Genomic DNA, 20,219 nt, shown 5'->3' on the forward strand with positions numbered 1-20,219 from the left:
TATCTCTAAACTTAAGGGGATGTTCTGTGGGAGCAATGAGAGCAGGACATGTTATTTTTAGAAGTCAGGAGCGAAACAATCCACTACATCAAGCACATAAGAATTTGGCAGCAAATTAGGATTTGAGAGCTCTGAGTTCCTTCCCCAGACTGAGTCTGTGGATTACTAAATACTGTAATGTGTTTTAAGTCACAAACATTTTCCTAGAATTTAAAATCATTTAAAAACAAACAAAACAAAACAAAAACCCCGAACAACAAAACAACCACCAAAATCCACCAAAGATTGAGAAAAAAACCCCACACAAATATACACACATTCACAAAAAGTAACAGAATGCCCATTGTTCCAAGGTCTAGCAAAGAAAATAAATTGTAACTGTGGTACAGGCAAATGTAGGGGCTGCAAATGGCATGCAGATTGAGACTGAATTCAGAGCAGAATTGCAGATGTTACTTTGAATTTCCCAGTTTTGGTAGGTGCAAAGCAGACATATGATGTTATTTCTTTTTAGCCCATATGAGAAAATATTACATGCAGCGGAAATCTATTTCAGACAGCAGCGTTTCTTTAGCAGAATGGGATTTCTGTGATGCTTTGCTTTGCTCCATCTGCTTCTAATTATTGCTCAATTCAAACAGCTATTTCTGCATTGACTTGCAGGAATCTCAGAAGGCACCTTCTACGTAGGCAAGAAGCATAGCCCATAAATAATTTCAAAAAGTATTAAAGAGGGGAAGCTTCATAGCTTTTCATTCCAATCTGACTATGTGGTATTTAAATAAACCTCTGTGGCTTTCCAGTAACATAGTAGGAACTCCCAGGTGGCAGGGCTGGGGGAAGAGAGGGAGGAGAGCACTAAACATACTAATGAACATGTAATTAAGAAAATGGGCCCTCATTCCCTGCAGAGATTCTATGAGGAGGGAACTTATTTGAAGTGCTGCTTTCTGGTTCCCCTTCCTCCATGGAAGGAAATCAGCTGAATATCTCCAGTGCCAGTCACATTACCAGTGGTCCCAGCTCCAAGAGAGTGCAGTCAACGCAGGCTGATACCAAGGTAGAAATCATAGTTTGAAAGCAAGTGATTAAAAAAAGGTAAAGGAGAGATGTGATGCTGGTCCACAAACCTGAGGATGCCAGTTTCTCAGGAGAGCTGTCTGAAAGCATTTGTGTTAGACCTCTGTCCCTTTCCCTTAAACAGAATTGCTACATTGAAATGCTGTTTGGTCACTGCAGCCTGGGAGCCCTTGTGGAAAGGGAAATTCTCCACACGGCAGCATCATCCACCTCCAGGGTTTGCAGGGATGCAGCAGGCAGTAGCCCTACACAGAAAACCTTCAAGTGTCCTCAAAGCAGAGAACCACCATGGCAAGTGGGTCTCCAAGGCATGACCAGGACCAAAGCAAGAAATAATTCTTTGTAACAGTTTAAATGTAATTGTGGAGAACGCGGGTTAATTTGTGCAAGCCCATTAAGAAGAGGGAAAAGTAATTAAAATGTTTGTTTCTCTTTCCAATCCAATTTTTAAAGTGGAGTTGGTTAAGGAAATCTCACCCTAAACATAGGATGGTAGCAGTGATTGGTAATTTAAGCGTTCGTGGGAGGAGACAGGATTTTGTAAACAGAGGCTTAGGAATTCCTTAGCCTCTTTAGACATCTGGCAGATTCTGTATTGAATAACAGCTCTTCTTCCCTTGTTTTCTAAGCTTTGGAAACAACATGTTTCTGGAGGCTGCACTCATCTTTAGCGAGTCTTAACCAAGCAAAGACAAACCATTTGTTTGAACATCAGGCAGTGGCTTCCCGCCTGTATGATTGTTAGATGGTAGAACCACGTCCCCAGAGAGATGGCAAGAGTCCCATTATTCTAGGCATTTAAAATTAGACTAATTATACCACTACCATATGTAATAGCAGGACCTAAAAGATATAATGGGTCTTTCCCATCTCTTCTTTTGGGCTAAATCCAGGTCTTCTTCCTACATAAACAGAGATTGTGGCTTTGATGAGTATCCTGCTGTTTCCATTGAAACAAGTGAAAACTCAGGACAAGTGCAAGCCTTCGGTCTGTGCGTTAAAGAAGATTTAAAATGTAACCTCAAAAAGATGGATCTATAGAAAGACAAAACTAAACCAAGGTTGGGCATAAATGACAAAGGGCATATCACAATGCATCTGACCATTGCAGCACCCCTCACAACCAAAGAGTATCAACAGGAGAGTGATCAGAGCAACTAGTCACTATGTCCACACCAGCCCTGGGGCTAGAAGCAAAACATAATTAAGTTTTCAAAAATATTGTGGCACCATCTGCAGTGAGCTGGGAAATTTATGCACAAACTTGAGAAACTTGGCTGTTTTTCATTAAAGTTTTACGTACCTCAGTTGTAACAGCCTTACATTGCTACAGCTGCATGCAGAAATGCTCCCTGGTAAGAGACTGGTTGCCTTAATGGCAGCTGACAAATGGGACAGCTTTATGGAATTGGCTGGCCCAAGGAAGGAGAACCAGTATTTTTTTAGCTCTTCTGCAGACTTTTCTGCAGGGTTTTGTAATTGTGCAGCTCCTCCAGGAAGGACCTAGAGATCAGGTGTTAGGATTTCTTTTACCTCAGAAACTGAAAGGGAGTTTACAGAAGGGGGAATCACACAGAAGGAATAATATCACTGGGTTTTGGAGGAAAAGGGGTGTCTGATAGAGAGTCCAGACTAGGTCATGGACCCATGGTATGGACCAGAGGTCAAGGGAATACAGTTCTGGGAAGGGGAGCTTCAACCACAAAGACACTAGTCAGCTTCCTAAAAAACATTGCATGGTTATGAGAGCAAGCAAGACTATATTTATTTTTGTTTGGATCTCTAATAGTTTTAGAATTATAGAACAAGGAGTGACTCTGCTAGAGACCTTTGCATATCTGTGAGTCATTTTCACAGACACTGGGAGAAGCTCAGGATAAGCTGGAGCATCCATGAGACTGCCACTCCTGCAGAAACCAAGAGAAAGCAGCCAGCCCAAGGAGCCTGGGGCAGGTCCATCCCAAGCAGTTCTTCTCCTGGTGCTGCCCAAGCTTATATATCACATACCTCGGTGTATATAGAATCTGCCAAAATCAGGTACAGCAGTCTAGAAAGTGTCTAGACACCATACTAAGTCAGAAACACCTCTTAAGATTTAAAGGATCAGAAAGTAAGTTTGCATATGCTTATGCTACATCCAGATTCTCAGAACAGGATCTTCCTCACTGATGGAAAGAGGAGAGAGACATTTGACACAAATGTCATCTTTTCCAACTGTTTCTGGAATTTCCCTTCTTCATACTGCGGTATACTGCACTCAGACATAATGGTGACAGGGCCTGGCTGATAACACTGCTGCCAGTAGAGAATTTGTCTTGTTAAAAAGGCACTTAGCCTAAGAAACTGACATAGGGAGGGATTTCCTGGGTTCTGTACCAAAGGCCCTCTGCAGCCCTAAAACTCTGAGAAAGCAATTAAATCATTTTAAAGAAACAGGGGATTTCAAAATATCATGCAAGGGTTAAAATGTAACTGATGTCCTCAATGAACTGCTGAGTGGGGGATGAGGAGATCAACTTCAGGTTTTGTTTTCTTATTCATGGATCGAAGAGATAAAGGCAATCATCAGCCTGATAGCTCATCCTTGTGAATGCTTTCTAAAGTTTCCCCCAATTTGACCATAAATGTGGAGGACAGAGCTACTTCCCTGTATCCTTTGGGATACTACTTCATAAACTAATAATTATTTTATAAATCCATGATGCAAAGAGCTTTTACTTTTCTTGCTGTGGGAAGCCACATCCCCTCCAGCAGTATCCCCTTCCTTTTGTCACCTGTGCCCTCTCCATATGCTCTTTTCAATCAGCTTCTTATGTCTTCTGTCTAATTTCAAATTAAGGGTCCGTGGTGGGGGGCAGGGACTTGCTTTTCCCACTCCCTGCCCATGAAATATGAGGCTCTCCCGCTTCACTACGGAAAGACTGGATTTCTTTGATGAGCTCCAAGAAGATGTAATTTAGACTAATCTATCAGACTGATAGAAATGCAAGCAGATATAATACTGTAAACTTATTTTATTTCTAATTATGCAAATAATTATGTAAAATAGGCAAATGCATAATTTTCCCCCAGGCTCCTGGCATTTCTCCACTAAGCTTTAGGGAGTGCAAATTTTGATGTTCTTAGCTCAATAGCCTGTCTGATCATGTAAGGCTGTATGCAAGCATGCTTCAAAATGTCGAGGCTAAAAGTGCCATAAAAGTTATTTACTAAAAGTAACTGGGACAAATCTCACAGCTCAGAAGGCGGCACCGGGACTTTGGCAGTGCTGGTTAGCAGGATGTCAAGGGAGGTGAGGTCCAGCAAGTTTCTGTGGGTGGAAAGGAGAAGGGGGAAGGAATGGCCTTTGTTCTTCTGAGGGCAAGGAGGACTGAAAGCCTTGCAACAGGTAATCTGAAAATGTTCTCCCTCAGGCACTCAAAATAAGTGGTGGGGCAGGGAGGGGGTGTTTTGTTTTGATTTCCCTCCCCCCCCATGGGAAGAGTTTTCTATCAGATGGGATAGGAAACAAGGTAAATTATATTGGCACCATCTAAGGAGGCTTTAAAACAGCAGGAAAAGACATCACATAGGGATGCCACTCCTCACTTTGACTTAGCTTGGAAGTTGAACTGGATTTATTTTAAAATGAGTAAAAAGAGAGATAATTGTTTATTCCTGACAATTCCTCCCTATGCACAGTAATCTAGTCAGACAGCTACAGAGCTGGTATCAACACCTGAGACTGTAAATTTATTCTGGAATCTAGGACTTGCCAGGACTTTGCTTGAGAAGGTTTACTGCTGGCAGACCATGCAGTGTACTTAGAACATTAGTAGTTAGGAGATGTTGAGAGAAAACCTTTTGAACTGCTCTGTGGTTGCAAGAGACAGCTCGTGGGATGCTGCAAAGTCTTGTGCAGTGCGTTTGTTCTGGGTGACTGATAACCTGCCTAACGGTGGCTGCTGTGCTTACTGTGCTGATGAGGATCCCTCCCCTCGTGTTGTAAGGAAATTTAAGTAATTTTGCAGGCTGCCGTTTGAACTGTAGCTGATGGTACTTACAGAGGTTCTGGATGCTTTGGAGTAACCTGTGTCCCAGAATCATGAATTTTGCTGCTTTTCTCTTTTCTTTTTTCTTTTCCTTCTCTTTATTGTCCCCTGAAAGCTGTCAGGATGTCTTAGACTGACTTGGGAGTCTGGGATTTTCTTACACCACAGTGTGCCATTTTAAGACTGCCATTGCCTCTCTCAGTGATTGTTTCCCATCTCCCTGTGGGTCTAAATAGAAAAAAGGTCTTGGAATTTGGTAACATGCCCAAGAGATTTTCTTCATCCATCTTAGTAAATCCTGTTGCACATTCCTGCCATCTGGGATGACCTAGCAGCATCGCTCCATGTGATAAATTTACTCTTCTCTCTCTCAGTAAGAAATAATCTGGGACATAATCCTTCTTCCTTTCTGCCAACCTGTTCACTACTTTTTCCCCTTTTGCTACACTTTGATTCTATGTTATGTTCATAAGTGTAAAGGATGCTTTTATAGGATGTATCAGAGATCCAAGTCGTCTTTTTGTTCATACCATGGTTTGGATGAATGACTCTAGCAAATGGGACCAGTAGAAAACTGGGGGAGCCACTGATGCCATCTGCCCTGTCTTGGAAATAAATGTCCAATTAAAGCCTTGCCAATTGATTTGACATACCTTACTCTGAATAGTTTCTGTCACTGTGTCCCCATTGCTGAAAGGTAGTTTCTTGCAATACAATTTTACTAGCTCTGAACTTGTTTCTTGAAATCAGAATGAGCAATGCATGGAGCAGAAAGTTTGAGGTTGCTTTACTTTCTCTGCATTGTCATTGCCTGCCAGCGAAACATCTCATATCATCCAATGTTTTTCATAGTGAATATCACAAAGTGCTTTGCAGACGAAGACAGTCATATAAGCCTACGTGAAAAAGAGAGGCTCTAAGGTAATTATTACAGATTGGGGGGGCAGAGGGGGAAAGGAGGAAACCAAATCCCCCCAAAACAAACCAAATCAAGCCAAACAAAACAACAACAACAACAACACCAGGAAAAATTTAAAAATAAATAATAAAAAAAAAACTCAACAGAAAAACAAGTCCCCCAAAAAAACCCAAACAAAACTGTGGAAAGAATAATTTTATTGAAAGCTACTAGTGGCCAAAAACTAAGCAACAGAGTAGACAAATTCATGTAAATTTGTCCCTTGGGTGGTTATTTAGGTGAAGAGTATCACAAAAACCAGGTGTAGAAAAGCAAGGAATTTAGATAACAGGGCTTAAAAAATTGAAAACCTGAAGTATCTCTAAGACACTCTCAAACAACTATAACTTAGAAAGTATAAAAGACATTTCTTTTGCAGAAAGAACTGTTGCAGCCATGACTAGCTAGTCCTTCCCATATGTATTTTTTTATATGCACAGTATTATTTTTAAAAACATCTCCATTAAGAGTAAATTTATTTTAGCAAGCCTGTTTATAACTGTCAACTTCTCCTAAGAAATGTAACAAAAGCTGCAGCACCATGGTCTTATTGGCATGAGGACACATTGTTCATGAGCAGTAGAGGATATGGAAAACATTTGTCCAACAATTGCTCTTGGAGCTCCCTGAGCCAAACCCTGCTCTCTTTAACTGCCCTGGAGGACGGTACGAATTGGTGTATTTGCTTAGCTGCTAATAGAAGCACAATCCCGAGCAAAGGAGTAAAAGTAAGAATTTGAGTACTACAGTTCAGGGGGACCTCTGTCTTCAAAGGGAAGGATGGGGTAAGTTGAATAATAGTTGGCTCGAGCCTGTCTTTGAGCACAAACTCTCATGGGCCAGTGAAGCAGAAGCAGGCCTTGTTGCAGGGCTTTTGTCAAGCACACCCCTTCTGCGCTGCCGAAGACATGCTCTGCCTGCACCTTGGCCAGATGGTCCCAGCTCCCCATGTTTTGGCAGCGCACCTCAAAACACAGCTATGCTGCAAACCCCACATTCCTGTCCTTAGCAAATATGTGTTGGTGTCTGGCTCTAGATCTGCTCGGCCTAGCATGCCAGTAACAGCCCTCTCCCCTCCTATGCCATTTTTTGTCCTGCAGGCAGGGTGCTTTCACAGAGCAACTCCTGGTTTTTCACCGTTTAATCGAGTCTTTTAAGGAATCGCAGCAGCGCAAACGGGGATTTAAAATTTCTCCTCTTTGCTTAGGTAACACTGGACATTTGAAAAAAAGCTGCCTTCCCCCAGCTAGGGCTTAGATCTGCATGAATAAAGCGTTTATTCTGCCAGCAAAAAGCAACGGTCATGCTGCGATAACAAATCAAACCCCCCACGCTGGGGAGGAGCTGGCGCACAGACACGAACATCCCAACTACGCAATAGGATCATTCTGCAAATGTACCCGGGTGCTGGGTTTGGTCGGTTTTTTTTCCTTACACTAGTTTTTTTTCTTCCTTTTTAATAACTCCGGGCACAGGCAGCTGTTCGCATTTTCAAAGCCTGCTCAGAAAGCAGCCAGTTAATTTTAGTTTGCTCGGGCCACCCTGAGCGAGCTGCCTGGGCCCCCCCGCCTTCCTGGCTGTGCCGGGCAGCGTGGGGGGTGGGGGCCGCGGGCGGCTCCTCCCGGCCCGGCCCGGTGGGGATGGGAAAAAGTTGTTCCCAACTTTTTTTCCCCTGGCGCGAGCTCCTCCCCCTCCCCTCCCCCAGCGCGGCCCCGCCCCCTGCGCGCGGATTGGCGAGCGGGCGCTGCGAGGCCCCGCCCCCGGCGCGGTTTGTGAATGGGGCCGGCGGCGGGGGCGGGGCCCGCGCGGAGCTGCGCCTTTTTTGTGTGCCGGCGCGGCCGCGGGCCGGGAGCCGCGGAGCGGGCGGTGGTGGCGGGGCCGCGGGCTGAGAGGAACGGAACGGACCGGACCGGACCGGACGAAACGAGCCGAGCCGAGCCGAGGCGAGGCGAGGCGGGAGGCGCACGGCTGCCCCGGACGCACAGCCCGCAGCGGTGTCCGTCGGGAGCGGAGCCCAGCCGAGCCGCGGGGAGGATCGCACAGTAATTGGATTTTGAAAGTTATTTAAGCCCCGGAGTAAAATACACGGCTCAGCCGGGCGCGGTAATAATCCGTTTAGCCGTAACCTAAATCCCCGGGGCCGTGCAGTCGTGCAGGGAGCAGCGCCTCCGCCTCGCCGCCGCCGCGGGACCCTGCGCGGAGCCGGCCAGAGCCGTCGCCGGGCTACGCGCGCGTCTCCTCTTTCGCTGCCGCCGCCGCCTTCTCCGGGGAGAGCAGCTCCGGAAACTTTCGCCGAGAGAAGCGCCGCCACCGCGCTGTGAGCGCCGCCGCGTCGGAGCCGAGGAAGAAAGTCGTGGAGGTCCGGTGCGGAGCCGCGTTCCTCCCGTCGCCGCGCTCCTGCCCCACCGAAGGGGCCCCGCCGCCGCCCTCTGGTCGCTGATGCCCCTGGGGCGTCCCGCCGGCCGGCTCTGAAAGACCCCCCGAGGCTCCCCGGGCCCCCGGCCGCCCCGGCGATGCGGGCTGGAGGAGAATGCGGCAGAGCGGCCGCCGCCGGCTGCCCCTTGCTGGGGTTGGCCGCGCTGCTGGCCGCCCTGCTGGGGACCCCCGCGGGTGCGACGGCACAGCAGTACCACGGCGAGAAGGGCATCTCCGTGCCTGACCACGGTTTCTGCCAGCCCATCTCCATCCCGCTCTGCACGGATATCGCCTACAACCAGACCATCCTGCCCAACCTGCTGGGCCACACCAACCAGGAGGACGCTGGGTTGGAGGTGCACCAGTTCTACCCGCTGGTCAAGGTGCAGTGCTCGCCCGAGCTGAAGTTCTTCCTCTGCTCCATGTACGCGCCGGTGTGCACCGTATTGGAGCAGGCCATCCCACCGTGCCGCTCCCTCTGCGAGCGGGCCCGTCAGGGCTGCGAGGCCCTCATGAACAAGTTCGGCTTCCAGTGGCCAGAGCGGCTCCGCTGCGAGAACTTCCCTGTTCACGGTGCGGGTGAGATCTGCGTGGGGCAGAACACGTCGGATGCCCCACCAGGACCCGGTGGTGCGGCGGGTCGGGGGGTCACTGCCCACCCCACAGCTGGCTACCTCCCCGACTTTCTCACCCCACCACAGCCACCCTCTGGCTTCTCCTTCTCTTGCCCTCGGCAGCTCAAAGTGCCCTCTTACTTGGGCTACCGGTTCCTGGGGGAGCGGGACTGTGGAGCCCCCTGTGAGCCAGCTCGGCCCAATGGGCTCATGTACTTCAAGGAGGCAGAGGTGCGATTTGCCCGGCTGTGGGTGGGCGTGTGGTCCGTGCTTTGCTGTGCCTCCACCCTCTTCACCGTGCTCACCTACCTCGTAGACATGCGTCGTTTCAGCTACCCGGAAAGGCCCATCATCTTTCTGTCGGGCTGCTACTTCATGGTGGCAGTGGCCTATGCAGCAGGCTTCTTGCTGGAGGAGCGGGTGGTGTGTCTAGAACGCTTCTCTGAGGATGGCTACCGCACTGTGGCCCAAGGCACCAAGAAAGAAGGCTGCACCATCCTGTTCATGATCCTCTACTTCTTTGGCATGGCCAGCTCCATCTGGTGGGTCATCCTGTCCCTCACCTGGTTCCTGGCTGCTGGCATGAAGTGGGGCCATGAGGCCATTGAGGCCAACTCCCAGTATTTTCATCTGGCTGCCTGGGCTGTGCCCGCTGTCAAAACCATCACCATCTTGGCCATGGGGCAGGTGGATGGGGATGTACTCAGTGGGGTGTGTTATGTAGGTATCTATAGTGTGGACTCACTGAGGGGCTTTGTGCTGGCACCTTTGTTTGTGTATCTCTTCATTGGCACTTCCTTCTTGCTGGCTGGCTTCGTGTCCTTGTTTCGCATCCGCACCATCATGAAGCACGATGGCACCAAGACGGAGAAACTGGAGAAGCTGATGGTGCGCATTGGTGTCTTCAGTGTCCTCTACACGGTGCCTGCCACCATTGTCCTGGCGTGTTACTTCTATGAGCAGGCCTTCCGTGGCACCTGGGAGAAGACGTGGCTCCTCCAGACCTGCAAAACATATGCTGTGCCCTGTCCCAGCCACTTTGCCCCTATGAGCCCAGACTTCACTGTCTTCATGATCAAGTACCTCATGACCATGATTGTTGGGATCACGACTGGCTTCTGGATTTGGTCTGGCAAAACCCTTCAGTCCTGGCGACGCTTCTACCACAGACTCAGCACCGGCAGCAAAGGCGAGACAGCAGTATGAGACGCACCATGTCCCCTCTGGCACACACATACACATGCACACGAGCAGAGGAGGCAGAGGAGATGGATACTCAGCATAGGAGTAGGGCAATGGTTCCCTGAAGAGGGAAGAAGGGAGGCTTTTCCAAACTTTTTCTTCCTCACAGAAGGTTTGAAAAAAAAAAAAAAAATGCATAAAGGATCAGTAAAACTATGTCCAGTGGTGCTTATGCCCAGCTAAGTGGAAGAGGACAGAAAAAGAGGCCACGGCTGGGACAGGAGTGTCCTTCACCCAGAAGTCTCCTTACTTCTCTCTCCTGCTACTCCTGTCCAGGAAAAGACACTCCAACTAAAATCATCTGGCCTTGCTTTGGACAAGAGGGAGGGGAAGTCAGACCTGTTGAGCCACCCCTGCCGAGAAGTAGCCAAATGCTCTCTGAATTGCCGGGGCCAAACTGCAGCGTGGGCAGGGTAACTCCCGAACCTGAGCTCGCTGCCTGCTCTTTCCAGCTCGGCGGAGCCATCACGTGAGTAATGCACAGCCGGCTACAGCCCGATCGTGTGCTGGGGAGATGCCTCTGTTCTGTCAGCTCACAAGTTCCTTTTTACCTCAGTGATACCTGTTGTAATTGTTTTAAAGTAAAAATTTGGCCCTCAGTCTGTTGTTCTTGCTGCTGTGGGGAAGGAAGGGGTTGCTATTCCACACCCTGAAAAGAAATGACTTGTTGCTTTTCAGCAGAAGGCTTTTCCCCCTTGCCTTTGTTCTAGGAGACAAAGGGGGAAACAAAAGTGTTTTCTATGTAGAAAGGCATAAGCATGGGATCGGTTTTTATGGGCAAACTAACAAAAAGAAGTCGTTGAGGTTCACCCTTGGATGTGAGGAGCTCGCAGAAATAAACATTCCTTTTATAAAAAAGGAGGAGGCAGGATGTTTTCCTACCGTTCAATATGGGTCACTTTTCTAAGCTGAAGGAAATGCAAGATTTAGAGGGCAAGAAGAGCTTACCCGAGAGCACCTGCCAAAACAAGAGCCATTAAAATCTGTAACGTAAAGACAGGATTTTTTTCCTTCCTTCCCATAAACCTGCTTTCTCTCCTGCTTTGCAGTGAGCTCACTGCAGACAAAGTCAATACACAGCCAGATTCTGGGGACGGGAGGAATCGTTTTGGCTCACGATGAACCCTTTGCTTGCTCCTCAGGTTCCCTGAGCTGTATGGCAGTGACTTTTGGTGCGGGTGGGGGGGCTGGGGTTGGGTTTTACAATCAAGCAGTTACTGCAAGTGAGGAGCCTTCTCATTTTGGCTAAAATACAGCTGGTTAAGTTTCCAGTGATCATGTCTTGGAAGGAAAAGCATTCAAAATTTTATCATCAAATGCATCGTTTTCTTTTTGAAGTGTGACAGATTTTTCTATTCTGAAAGTTTTTATGTTGACTTCTTCATATTTTATTTTTTGTTACTACTTTACCTTTATATTCACTGAAGGGTTGTTTTTAATATGTGTGTGTGTATATTCTCGCCTAAGGACAAAATAGGACATTCTGGATTTTTAGCAAGTCTCCACCCTATAGCTGCTCTTCATGTTTTTTGGGGGGAAAGTGTCTAGAATGAAACTTTAAAAAAGAAAAAACCTGTTCAGGGTGAGGGGGCAGACTGCTCCTGTCTGAGGGCATACCAGTAGTCTGAGCATGAGGAATGGGCCCATCAGCCAAATCCTTCAGTAGATCTGATGTCAGACTTGCAGGGCTCGGGTTTTTGTCTTTTATAATGTGCACGTGGAAGAAAAAAAACAAGCGTGTCAGACAAGTGCAGTATGTATATTTTGTAAATCTCATTTTTGTAAGAAAATATGTATTTATGTTTTTACTTGATTTTTTTTTTTTTTTTGGAAGGTCTGTATGAGGCCCTGCTTCACCCCATGTACAGATCACTAAATAAATAATTTTTAATACAAGGGCTCTAATGATGTTCTTTACATCTTTGAATACTTGGCAGGTTTTAGAATGGGGGGAAGCTCTGAAAGTGGTGTCTTCTCCCCCAGTTTGTTATGGCAGATGTAAGAGACTTTTAGGTGAATGCAGACTGGAAACTCAGCTGTGGCTTGAAACTGTTTGTTCTGATTACCAGCCCCTCACAACAGGAGAGCACATTTTGAGACAGCCGGTTTCAAATGTCTGCCCTCACTTGAGCTACTTGCATCCTAGCCAAGTTTTCTTCCAGTCTCTGCCTCTTGCTGAAGGCAAGCTGATAAACCAGTTCCCTTATCTAGAAAATAAGGATAATGCTCTCTTCCCATTCCAAAGAGACTTTGAGATTGAGAACTGGAGGGTGCTACAAGTGCTGTAAATTAAGTCTTCACTTTGACGGGCAGAGTGTTACAGGGAAACATTATGGACTAGGTCCTTTCTAATGGCTTTCAGCGAGCAGTATCATGAATTGGTGTTTTTTCCCCCATAGCACCTTTGCTCTCTGCAGTTTTGTTCAAGTGAATTTTAATTTTAATAGCTAGCCTGAAGCCTACATTCTTTCTTATCACAGTCATCTGAAAGCTTCAGTGGAATGGTCTATTTTATTTAATATTTTAAACTGAAATGAATGTTTAGATCTCAAGCTGTGTTGCTACAGTCATGGAAGGTGCCCCAACAGATAGAATGGTACACCTGTGAACTGATGATACTTTACAGCATTTCTTTCACAAAAATTTCAGACTACTGTCTGGGTTCATCACCCTTCCTGTACCTATGCCAATACTGAAGTTTAAGTTACAGAACAGAGATAGATCTAAGATGCCTTAGCTAGATGCCATCATAGTAGCTGTGGTTGCACTGTAACATTGTTTCATTTACTAAGCATAGTGTGTAATAGTTACACTTTGAAGGCACTATATTATTTGGACACTGCTCTCAAACTTAACCTTTTACATTGTATGAACTACTGATTTAAAAGTTCTTTTAAGAGCTAGCCCCATTCATACTGCCTCTCTAGAAAAGCCACATCTTTTATTTGAAAACACCTCTTGCTGCTCCCCAGAATTGCTCAATTGTCAAGTTTCCTTTTTGAAAAGACCTTTGCATTCCTGCCAGTCAGGCTGCTTCAGACTGCTCCATGACATGAGCTTGCTGATCATTGCTGAGGGGGGTTTCATTCCACTCACTCAGGAAACCTGAACCTTTCTATAAACATTTCCTCCCATTAATCCATCAGTGCCGGCCGGAGCGATGGAACGACTGGAACAGCTTTGCACTGTGAAGGACTGGCAGCAGTGGTGTGACAGACACCCCTGTGCTGTGCAGCCACAGCTGCGTTGCTAAACATGCAATCAATCCTTAATGCATCATGGACAGCTACGCCTGCGATCCGTGCAGGGGGCCTGTCCCACTGCTCTCCACTCACCACCCATCCCCGCTTGCTGGATGAGAAACCATTTACATGTGATCACTATTTTTTTCTCCATGCATGGAAAAACTCTATATGTAGATTATTTTTAGTTCATGAGACATTCATATCTGAAAAGAAATGTCTCTATTTCCACCATAAACCACTAAAGCTGAATGCTTTTATTTCAGTATTTCCTATTAGGTACTTCCGGATTTAAAGTCACTTATGAAAAACTATCCAAATCCTGGGATTTAAGATGATTTTTAAAATTTGAAATTGTAGGTGAAATTTGATGCTGGTGTAAAGTAGAAGCAACTGCTATTCACTTTTATGCAGATGTGACTCACATCACGACTGAATTTGCTCACAGTGGAAACAATTTGGAGAATTTCAAGTAGCGATAGTGTCTGGCCTTCTGGAATAAAAATGTCTACCACCTCTTTGATAACAAAGTAGCAGTTACTTTCATAATGGAGTACAATTCAAAAAATCTCTTTGTGAAGCTCTCTGGAAAAAAGGAGGAAAAAGAAGCCTTTACTAACCTTTGATAATCACTACAAAACATTTTTCTCTGACTAATGTTTAAGTCCACTTTAATTTTTTTAAGTTTAAGAAAAGTTTCCTCCCCTTTACCCTTGGCTCTGGTCTGTGCAGCATGTTTTGGTTCACAAGAACTTAGCAAGTAATAGTTCCATTGATCCATATCCCTGTAAGTTTACACCATATACTATATTTTCATGAAAACTATATAAGCACTGCTTCTTCAGTTTCAAAGACATTTGTGTAACTCTCTAAAATGAAGTATTATTGTTTCAGGCAAGTTAAAGAGGAGGCTTCAACAGTTCCAGAGTTCATGAATTGCAGCAGCAGCTGAATGTTTGTCTCTACAGAATAAAGTGCTTTTATAATACGTCAGTGTTTGTTTGGGTTTATTTTTGGTGGAATACCCACACCAGTGATTGAATGTTTTTGTCTAAGTACTTCACCCGCAACCAATAACTTTGCATGCGAGTAAAAACCACACATCTCTGTATTCACCGGCTGGCAACAGTAAACATTACTTATAATTTCACGTGGGTTTAGAAACCAAATTACTAGCTTGCGTTTCAAATAGCCTCTTTTTTTTCTTCGTCTCACTCTCATTTCCTTCCAGACTTTACAGGTACTTCATATATACCCCGCACTTCATACATGCCTTCTACTCCTTTTAATTTTAAAACTATGAATCCAGCTGAAAGAAATTTAGTCTGTTGCTTGGAAAGGAAAAGATGACACTGAATCTTCAGCACTCTGTTCATTGAGAAAGACTATTGCCAAGCCTGCCCCATATAAACCACAATAATTGTTTCGTGCCAACATGTGTGTGGTTTTGGCAGCTACAACACTGCGTGAATAATATAGGACTGGGGGAATAAATACAATCATGGCAAATTCCCAAATGCCCCACTTAAAATCAACACATTTTGACTAAAATGATGCCCAAACTGTAAAACTAAAATATGTACATCAGAGTTTAACACTGCTAAGACGACCAGTTTGTGCTGCAGTCAGAGGAGGGAGGTACAGGGAGGGTTTTGATGCTGTTTAAACCCAAGGTCCAAGGCTGCCTGGTTCAGCTGGCTGGGCATTGCTTGTCTCAAAACCAGGTCAGTGGAAGCAAGGCACAAGACAGCACTTTCTCCTAATTCAGGTAAACTCCAGGCTTGAGCACATTGTTACCACAGCTGCAGCCAAATGGGATTCCACTGAATGATGGCGGGACAGGCCCAAACAGGGTCAGGAGCACACACTCTTCTGCATCACCTCCTCCTCTCTGTACAGCCAGCCTACCCACACCAGGAAACTCTGGGACTGGGATAAATGAGAATATGGATAAAAAGCAGGAATAAGTAGGGCCTAGAGCACATTTTTAAATAACAACTGTAAATTGGAGGAGATCACTAATCCATATTAGTCAAGAAATCCTGATTGCAACAACTTGTTCCTATTGGCTGCCCCAGCTGTATCACAACTTGGCTTGGTAATAGGCAACCCTTCACTTAAGCATATTACTCTTATAAATACATATGGAAAATCCAAGTCTGCTGCCTAGAGGAGTAGCCTATATGAGTACACTTTGGCTGTACAGATCTTGGAAATTAGTCTCATCATGTGGCTACCAGGGTAGCCATAACCTTGCTATTAACAATTCAATCCCAAAGGCCAAGGTGACAATTGGAAAGAAGAAAAAATAGAGGCCCAGTTGTCCCCTACTTCAACCTTTACTGAAGGTACTTCAGTTCTAGCATTGTTCTCAAACCAATATGCAGGAAGGCAAAGTCATTCTCAGGGCAGGCAAGGAGATAGATGATTCCCACTATGCTGTCCTTTTCCTCAGGCTAACATTCTGAGGGACTTGAAAAGGCTTGTGCTGAATAGGGAATTCTGCCAGAAGCTGTAGTAGAAGAAAAATATGTTATCTGGCCCAGATGGACACAAAAAGCTGTTCTAGCAAGTAGGCACTAATCTAGGATTTGAAAGAGAAGTGCTTGATTACCTGCACAATCACAGATGGAGGCCAGATCACATACAGCCAGTCTTCCAGTAGTATTCAGGCAGCTAAAAATGGAGGCAGGTTACATGGAAAACACTTTTCATAAGCATTTAAATTCCCAGGTGCACATCTAGAAAATATTATCTCTGTGTTTAATTCCTTGTCTATAAAAGTGGAACAGTGACACTTCTGTATATTATAGGGATGTCATGAGAATGAATACTCTCAAAATCAGAAGAAATTGAATACAATTATAACAGGGCTTGTATAAATACCTCTGTCAGGTCTTTGTCCCACAGTCTGATATTTTTCAAGGAGATTCTGTTTGAGAGAATGCCAAATTAAGACCACCTGCTAGAATAAATTATTTGTATGTTGTCCAATATCTTATCTAAAACTGGTCAGGCTGAGGACATGCTTTCACAGGAGTGTCACTCTAGCCAGGCTCAAATATAAGGTGTGAGAGGGTATAAAGAGGCAAGTTAGGTAAATAAAAAGTTACACTAAACTGGGCATGCATGTCAAACAAAATGGACTCATGTTATAGTGGTGCTTAGGCATAGCAGAGATAAGGATTTGGGCCTATCTGTGCTGGTACTACAGAGTTCTTAACTCTTCCAGTACTCCCCAAGCTCTCCTTTTCTATATGTTACAAACACCGTTATCATCAACAGGCTCAATGATAACTCTGCTGTTCCTCTTTAAATAAGTACTGTTCACTTCAGCTTGCTGCAAGTGGAATCTAAGTCACAGGAGCAGGCCTAAAGCAGAGTTGAGCAAGGTTTCATCCAAGCACATGGCAGTGAGAACTCACCTTCCCTGCCATGTTTTCATTTCATCTCTTAGTTCCTCAACAGTTTTCGTCCTTCTACCATGACCTCAAACATCAATTTTCTCTTTATTAAAGATAGCCAAGTAGAAGGATTAGTTTGATGCTTGGACATTTTCCTGCCTCAACAACAGGGAACAGCATGAGACTACTACACTTCTTTCACCAATGAAATACAGAAGTGTCTAAGCTAACTGGGGTAAATGTTTGTATGTTGCCCTGATGCCAGCCTTTCCCAGGGCAGACTTCTGCACCCATCAGCCTTCATCACACATCAGGTTTTTGTTGCTAAATAAAATAAACTAACAAATCAAAAAGGATTCCTAAATGCACCAAGGCATACTCTAATTCATAGCTTACTCTCCCTAACAAACAAAAATGTAACTTAGAGTTTTTATGGAAGACAGTCAAAGGGAGCTACTTCCAAAAATATTTACCTAAAGCACAAATCAGATCACTTGCCTGACATGGCTTCCTTCCACAAATTTTCATTGTGGGGGGTGTGTATGTATGTGCGGGCACATCTAGCACGAGTGCATGCTAGTGTAACAACTAGAAGTTACAACTGTAGGTAAACCATCAAAAGCCCAGTGAAGAGGGAAAATCAAAAGGCCCTTGCCCAGTGCAGCTGTGTGCTAATTAAACACTGGTGTTAATTGCAATAGTGTGGCTGGTCCTCATTCCCTGTGTTTGTTGTGGTACCTGTGTGAGCTCTGGATTGCTCAGAACTTTCACATTCTCACAGAAAATGAAACTGTCTATAAAAGGAATGAAAGGCTGTGAGATGTATATATACCTATAGGGCTATTTTTAAAGAAAAAAAAGGATTTTTTCTGTGTGCTAGTTCAAAGCCAGCTTTGATTGTCTAAAGCAAGTCAGTGTTTAGAAAGCATAAAAAACTAAAATGTAAAGATGGAATCTTTTTTATCTAATCCATGATGAAAAGAGCATTTCTTATTTGCCATGCTCTTGCCTCTCAAATTTTTAATTCTAATTTTTTAATTAAGGCAAAATATATAAGTCTAAGGCAGCATTTCCTGCCCTTACTTTACGAGATGTGCAAAGAAGCATTCCATTAGGGCCAACAGCCAGTAAAAGGGATGTCATTTGACACCCTTCCATAGCTATGCATACCAGGCTGGAACCAAGCAGGATTGGGTAGAAAGCCCTTCTAGAGAGACGATTTGCTCATACTGTTTTTCTTTACACATTCTGCTCTCTGAAGATAATAAATCAGCTATTGGATTTGCAGAAACAACTCTCATGATGGCTAAAAAATTCTGGCACACTGTAGACGAAGGCAGAGATCTGGCCTCTCTAAAGCAACTCATAGCGACCAAGGGAAGCAAGAAACCGAACCACAGCCGTGTGCGAAGGGACTAAACAGCACCGTGCCTGAACCATATTGCTCTTCTAACAGGGGCAGGAGGTGGGCTGGGTTTCCAGAGCGCAGACCAAACCTCACGGCAACTTTCTGCTTTTATGGTAGGCTAAACCCAGGCCCCTCACTTGAGTGTTATAAGATTTAAAAGTCTGTTCTTTACAGTTACTTTGAGCCACAAACTGTCTTTTCTGGTAAGAAATCCCTGATCTGCAAACACTAATTAATCGGTGGATGGTTTTGCAGTTATGAAGGCACAGAACTTTGTATCATTGCCCACAGACAGGGATCTAGTTTTCTGTCTTTGAGAGCTCTTAAGGCTTCTGCCACTTCAACTAATAAAGTCAACATAAACAAAGTTAATGCTTTAATTTCCACGTCCTTCATTTTCCTCAAGCAAAGATCTTCCTGCACTGAATTCTGAATCAAACCTTTATCAAAACCTCTCAAAATGAGAACTGAAAACAAATGTTTCTCAGAAAACAATTTCAAGAAACTCAGCAATTTCACTTAAATGACTTCCATTTTGCTATCAATTTTCATTAAAGCTTTGTTAACAAAGTGTCCTTTGGTCAGCATGTCACTACAGCACTCAGACTTAATAAATTACTTGAAAACAGACATTGAAAATGTAATAACAAGTTAGATACATAAAAATAAGCTGACAGAAAACTGTGTCATGAGAACTGTTATTTTCACAATGTCCACCTCTCAGCATCATTCCTGGCTGCATCTTATTTAGTTGGTAAACTTCTTTGTATCAATACCAGCCTATTTTATTTATCCTTAAATGTAATTCTGCACATACAATGACACCTTTATTAATAAATGAGAAGCAGTGTGTGCCAGCAGACAGAGCACCAGACTAGAAGCCAGGAGACAGTCATATTTTTCCCAAATTTGCCTATGGTCTACAAATTCTTCCAATCATCCCTACCTCCATTTCTTTTTCTGCCCTTCTCTAAATAGGATCACACTCTTTGGGAAAAAAAAAAAAAAGTCTCTATTGTCCCCACATATGTGTTGGTACTGTTCCCATCTTGTTGGAGCCCTGATCTTGACGGGGACCTCTTAAGATTCGGCACAATGCAAGAGGTTCCAATTAAAAATAATTGATCATTAAGAGACAGAGAATAGGAAAGAGTGAGCTGGTACTTTACTTTCTATGGGGAAATACTCAAACACTAGTGGCAAAGTAAAGACATATGTGATGACACCAAATCTTCCCAAAGAAATGAAAGTGGGAAGTGTCACTCATCACCTTTTGGGCTTTTGTGTAACATGCATAAGGAACGTTCCCTTCTCTGAAGAGTCTCTGGGGACTCTTCAGATGATGGGATTTACTGTCACATGTCCTCTTCTCCCTGTCTTTTTTTGGTTGTTGTACAAAGTGTTGCCATGTGGGGTCTGTGTGATAGCACATACTGCAAAGCATCTCCAGCTGAGCAGAATCAGTGCTGGCCAGTAAGATTGTTAGTTGGCTGACTATTCCCTAAAAATGAAAACCAGACACTGAAGAAACTATCTTGTTCGTAGAAGGAAAACATTTATCTGCAATGAAATAAAAAACTAAACCCATACCAAAATAACTACCTGGGTATTTCATGAAAATATCACTAGTGAAGTGATTCAATAATTCAGCAGCAGAGCAAGGAGGAAGTTCACTACTTCCCCATGCACTCCAAAAATATGGATTTGAATTAAGCAAAATAATTTTCTACTTTACTCTGAACTGCTTCAATTGAAGAAGAAAACAAAGGGGAAAGTGTCTGAATGTTTTGTTGAAATGCTTTTTATATGAAACAATTCCAAATAT

General features: G+C 44.5%; 1 protein-coding gene across 1 annotated transcript; it reads left to right on the plus strand.

Moving 5' to 3' along the window:
• Nucleotides 1-8,582: 8,582 nt before the first annotated feature.
• FZD7 (frizzled class receptor 7) lies at nt 8,583-10,304 on the plus strand (the record flags this gene model as incomplete). The annotated part of the gene is made up of 1 exon (XM_082284954.1): nt 8,583-10,304. One exon carries the CDS (start codon nt 8,583-8,585, stop codon nt 10,302-10,304), a length of 1,722 nt encoding a protein of 573 aa, XP_082141080.1.
• Nucleotides 10,305-20,219: the final 9,915 nt, after the last annotated feature.

This window comes from Coloeus monedula (genome assembly GCF_965178545.1).
Source record: "Coloeus monedula genome assembly, chromosome: 7".
Classification (NCBI taxonomy): domain Eukaryota; kingdom Metazoa; phylum Chordata; class Aves; order Passeriformes; family Corvidae; genus Coloeus; species Coloeus monedula.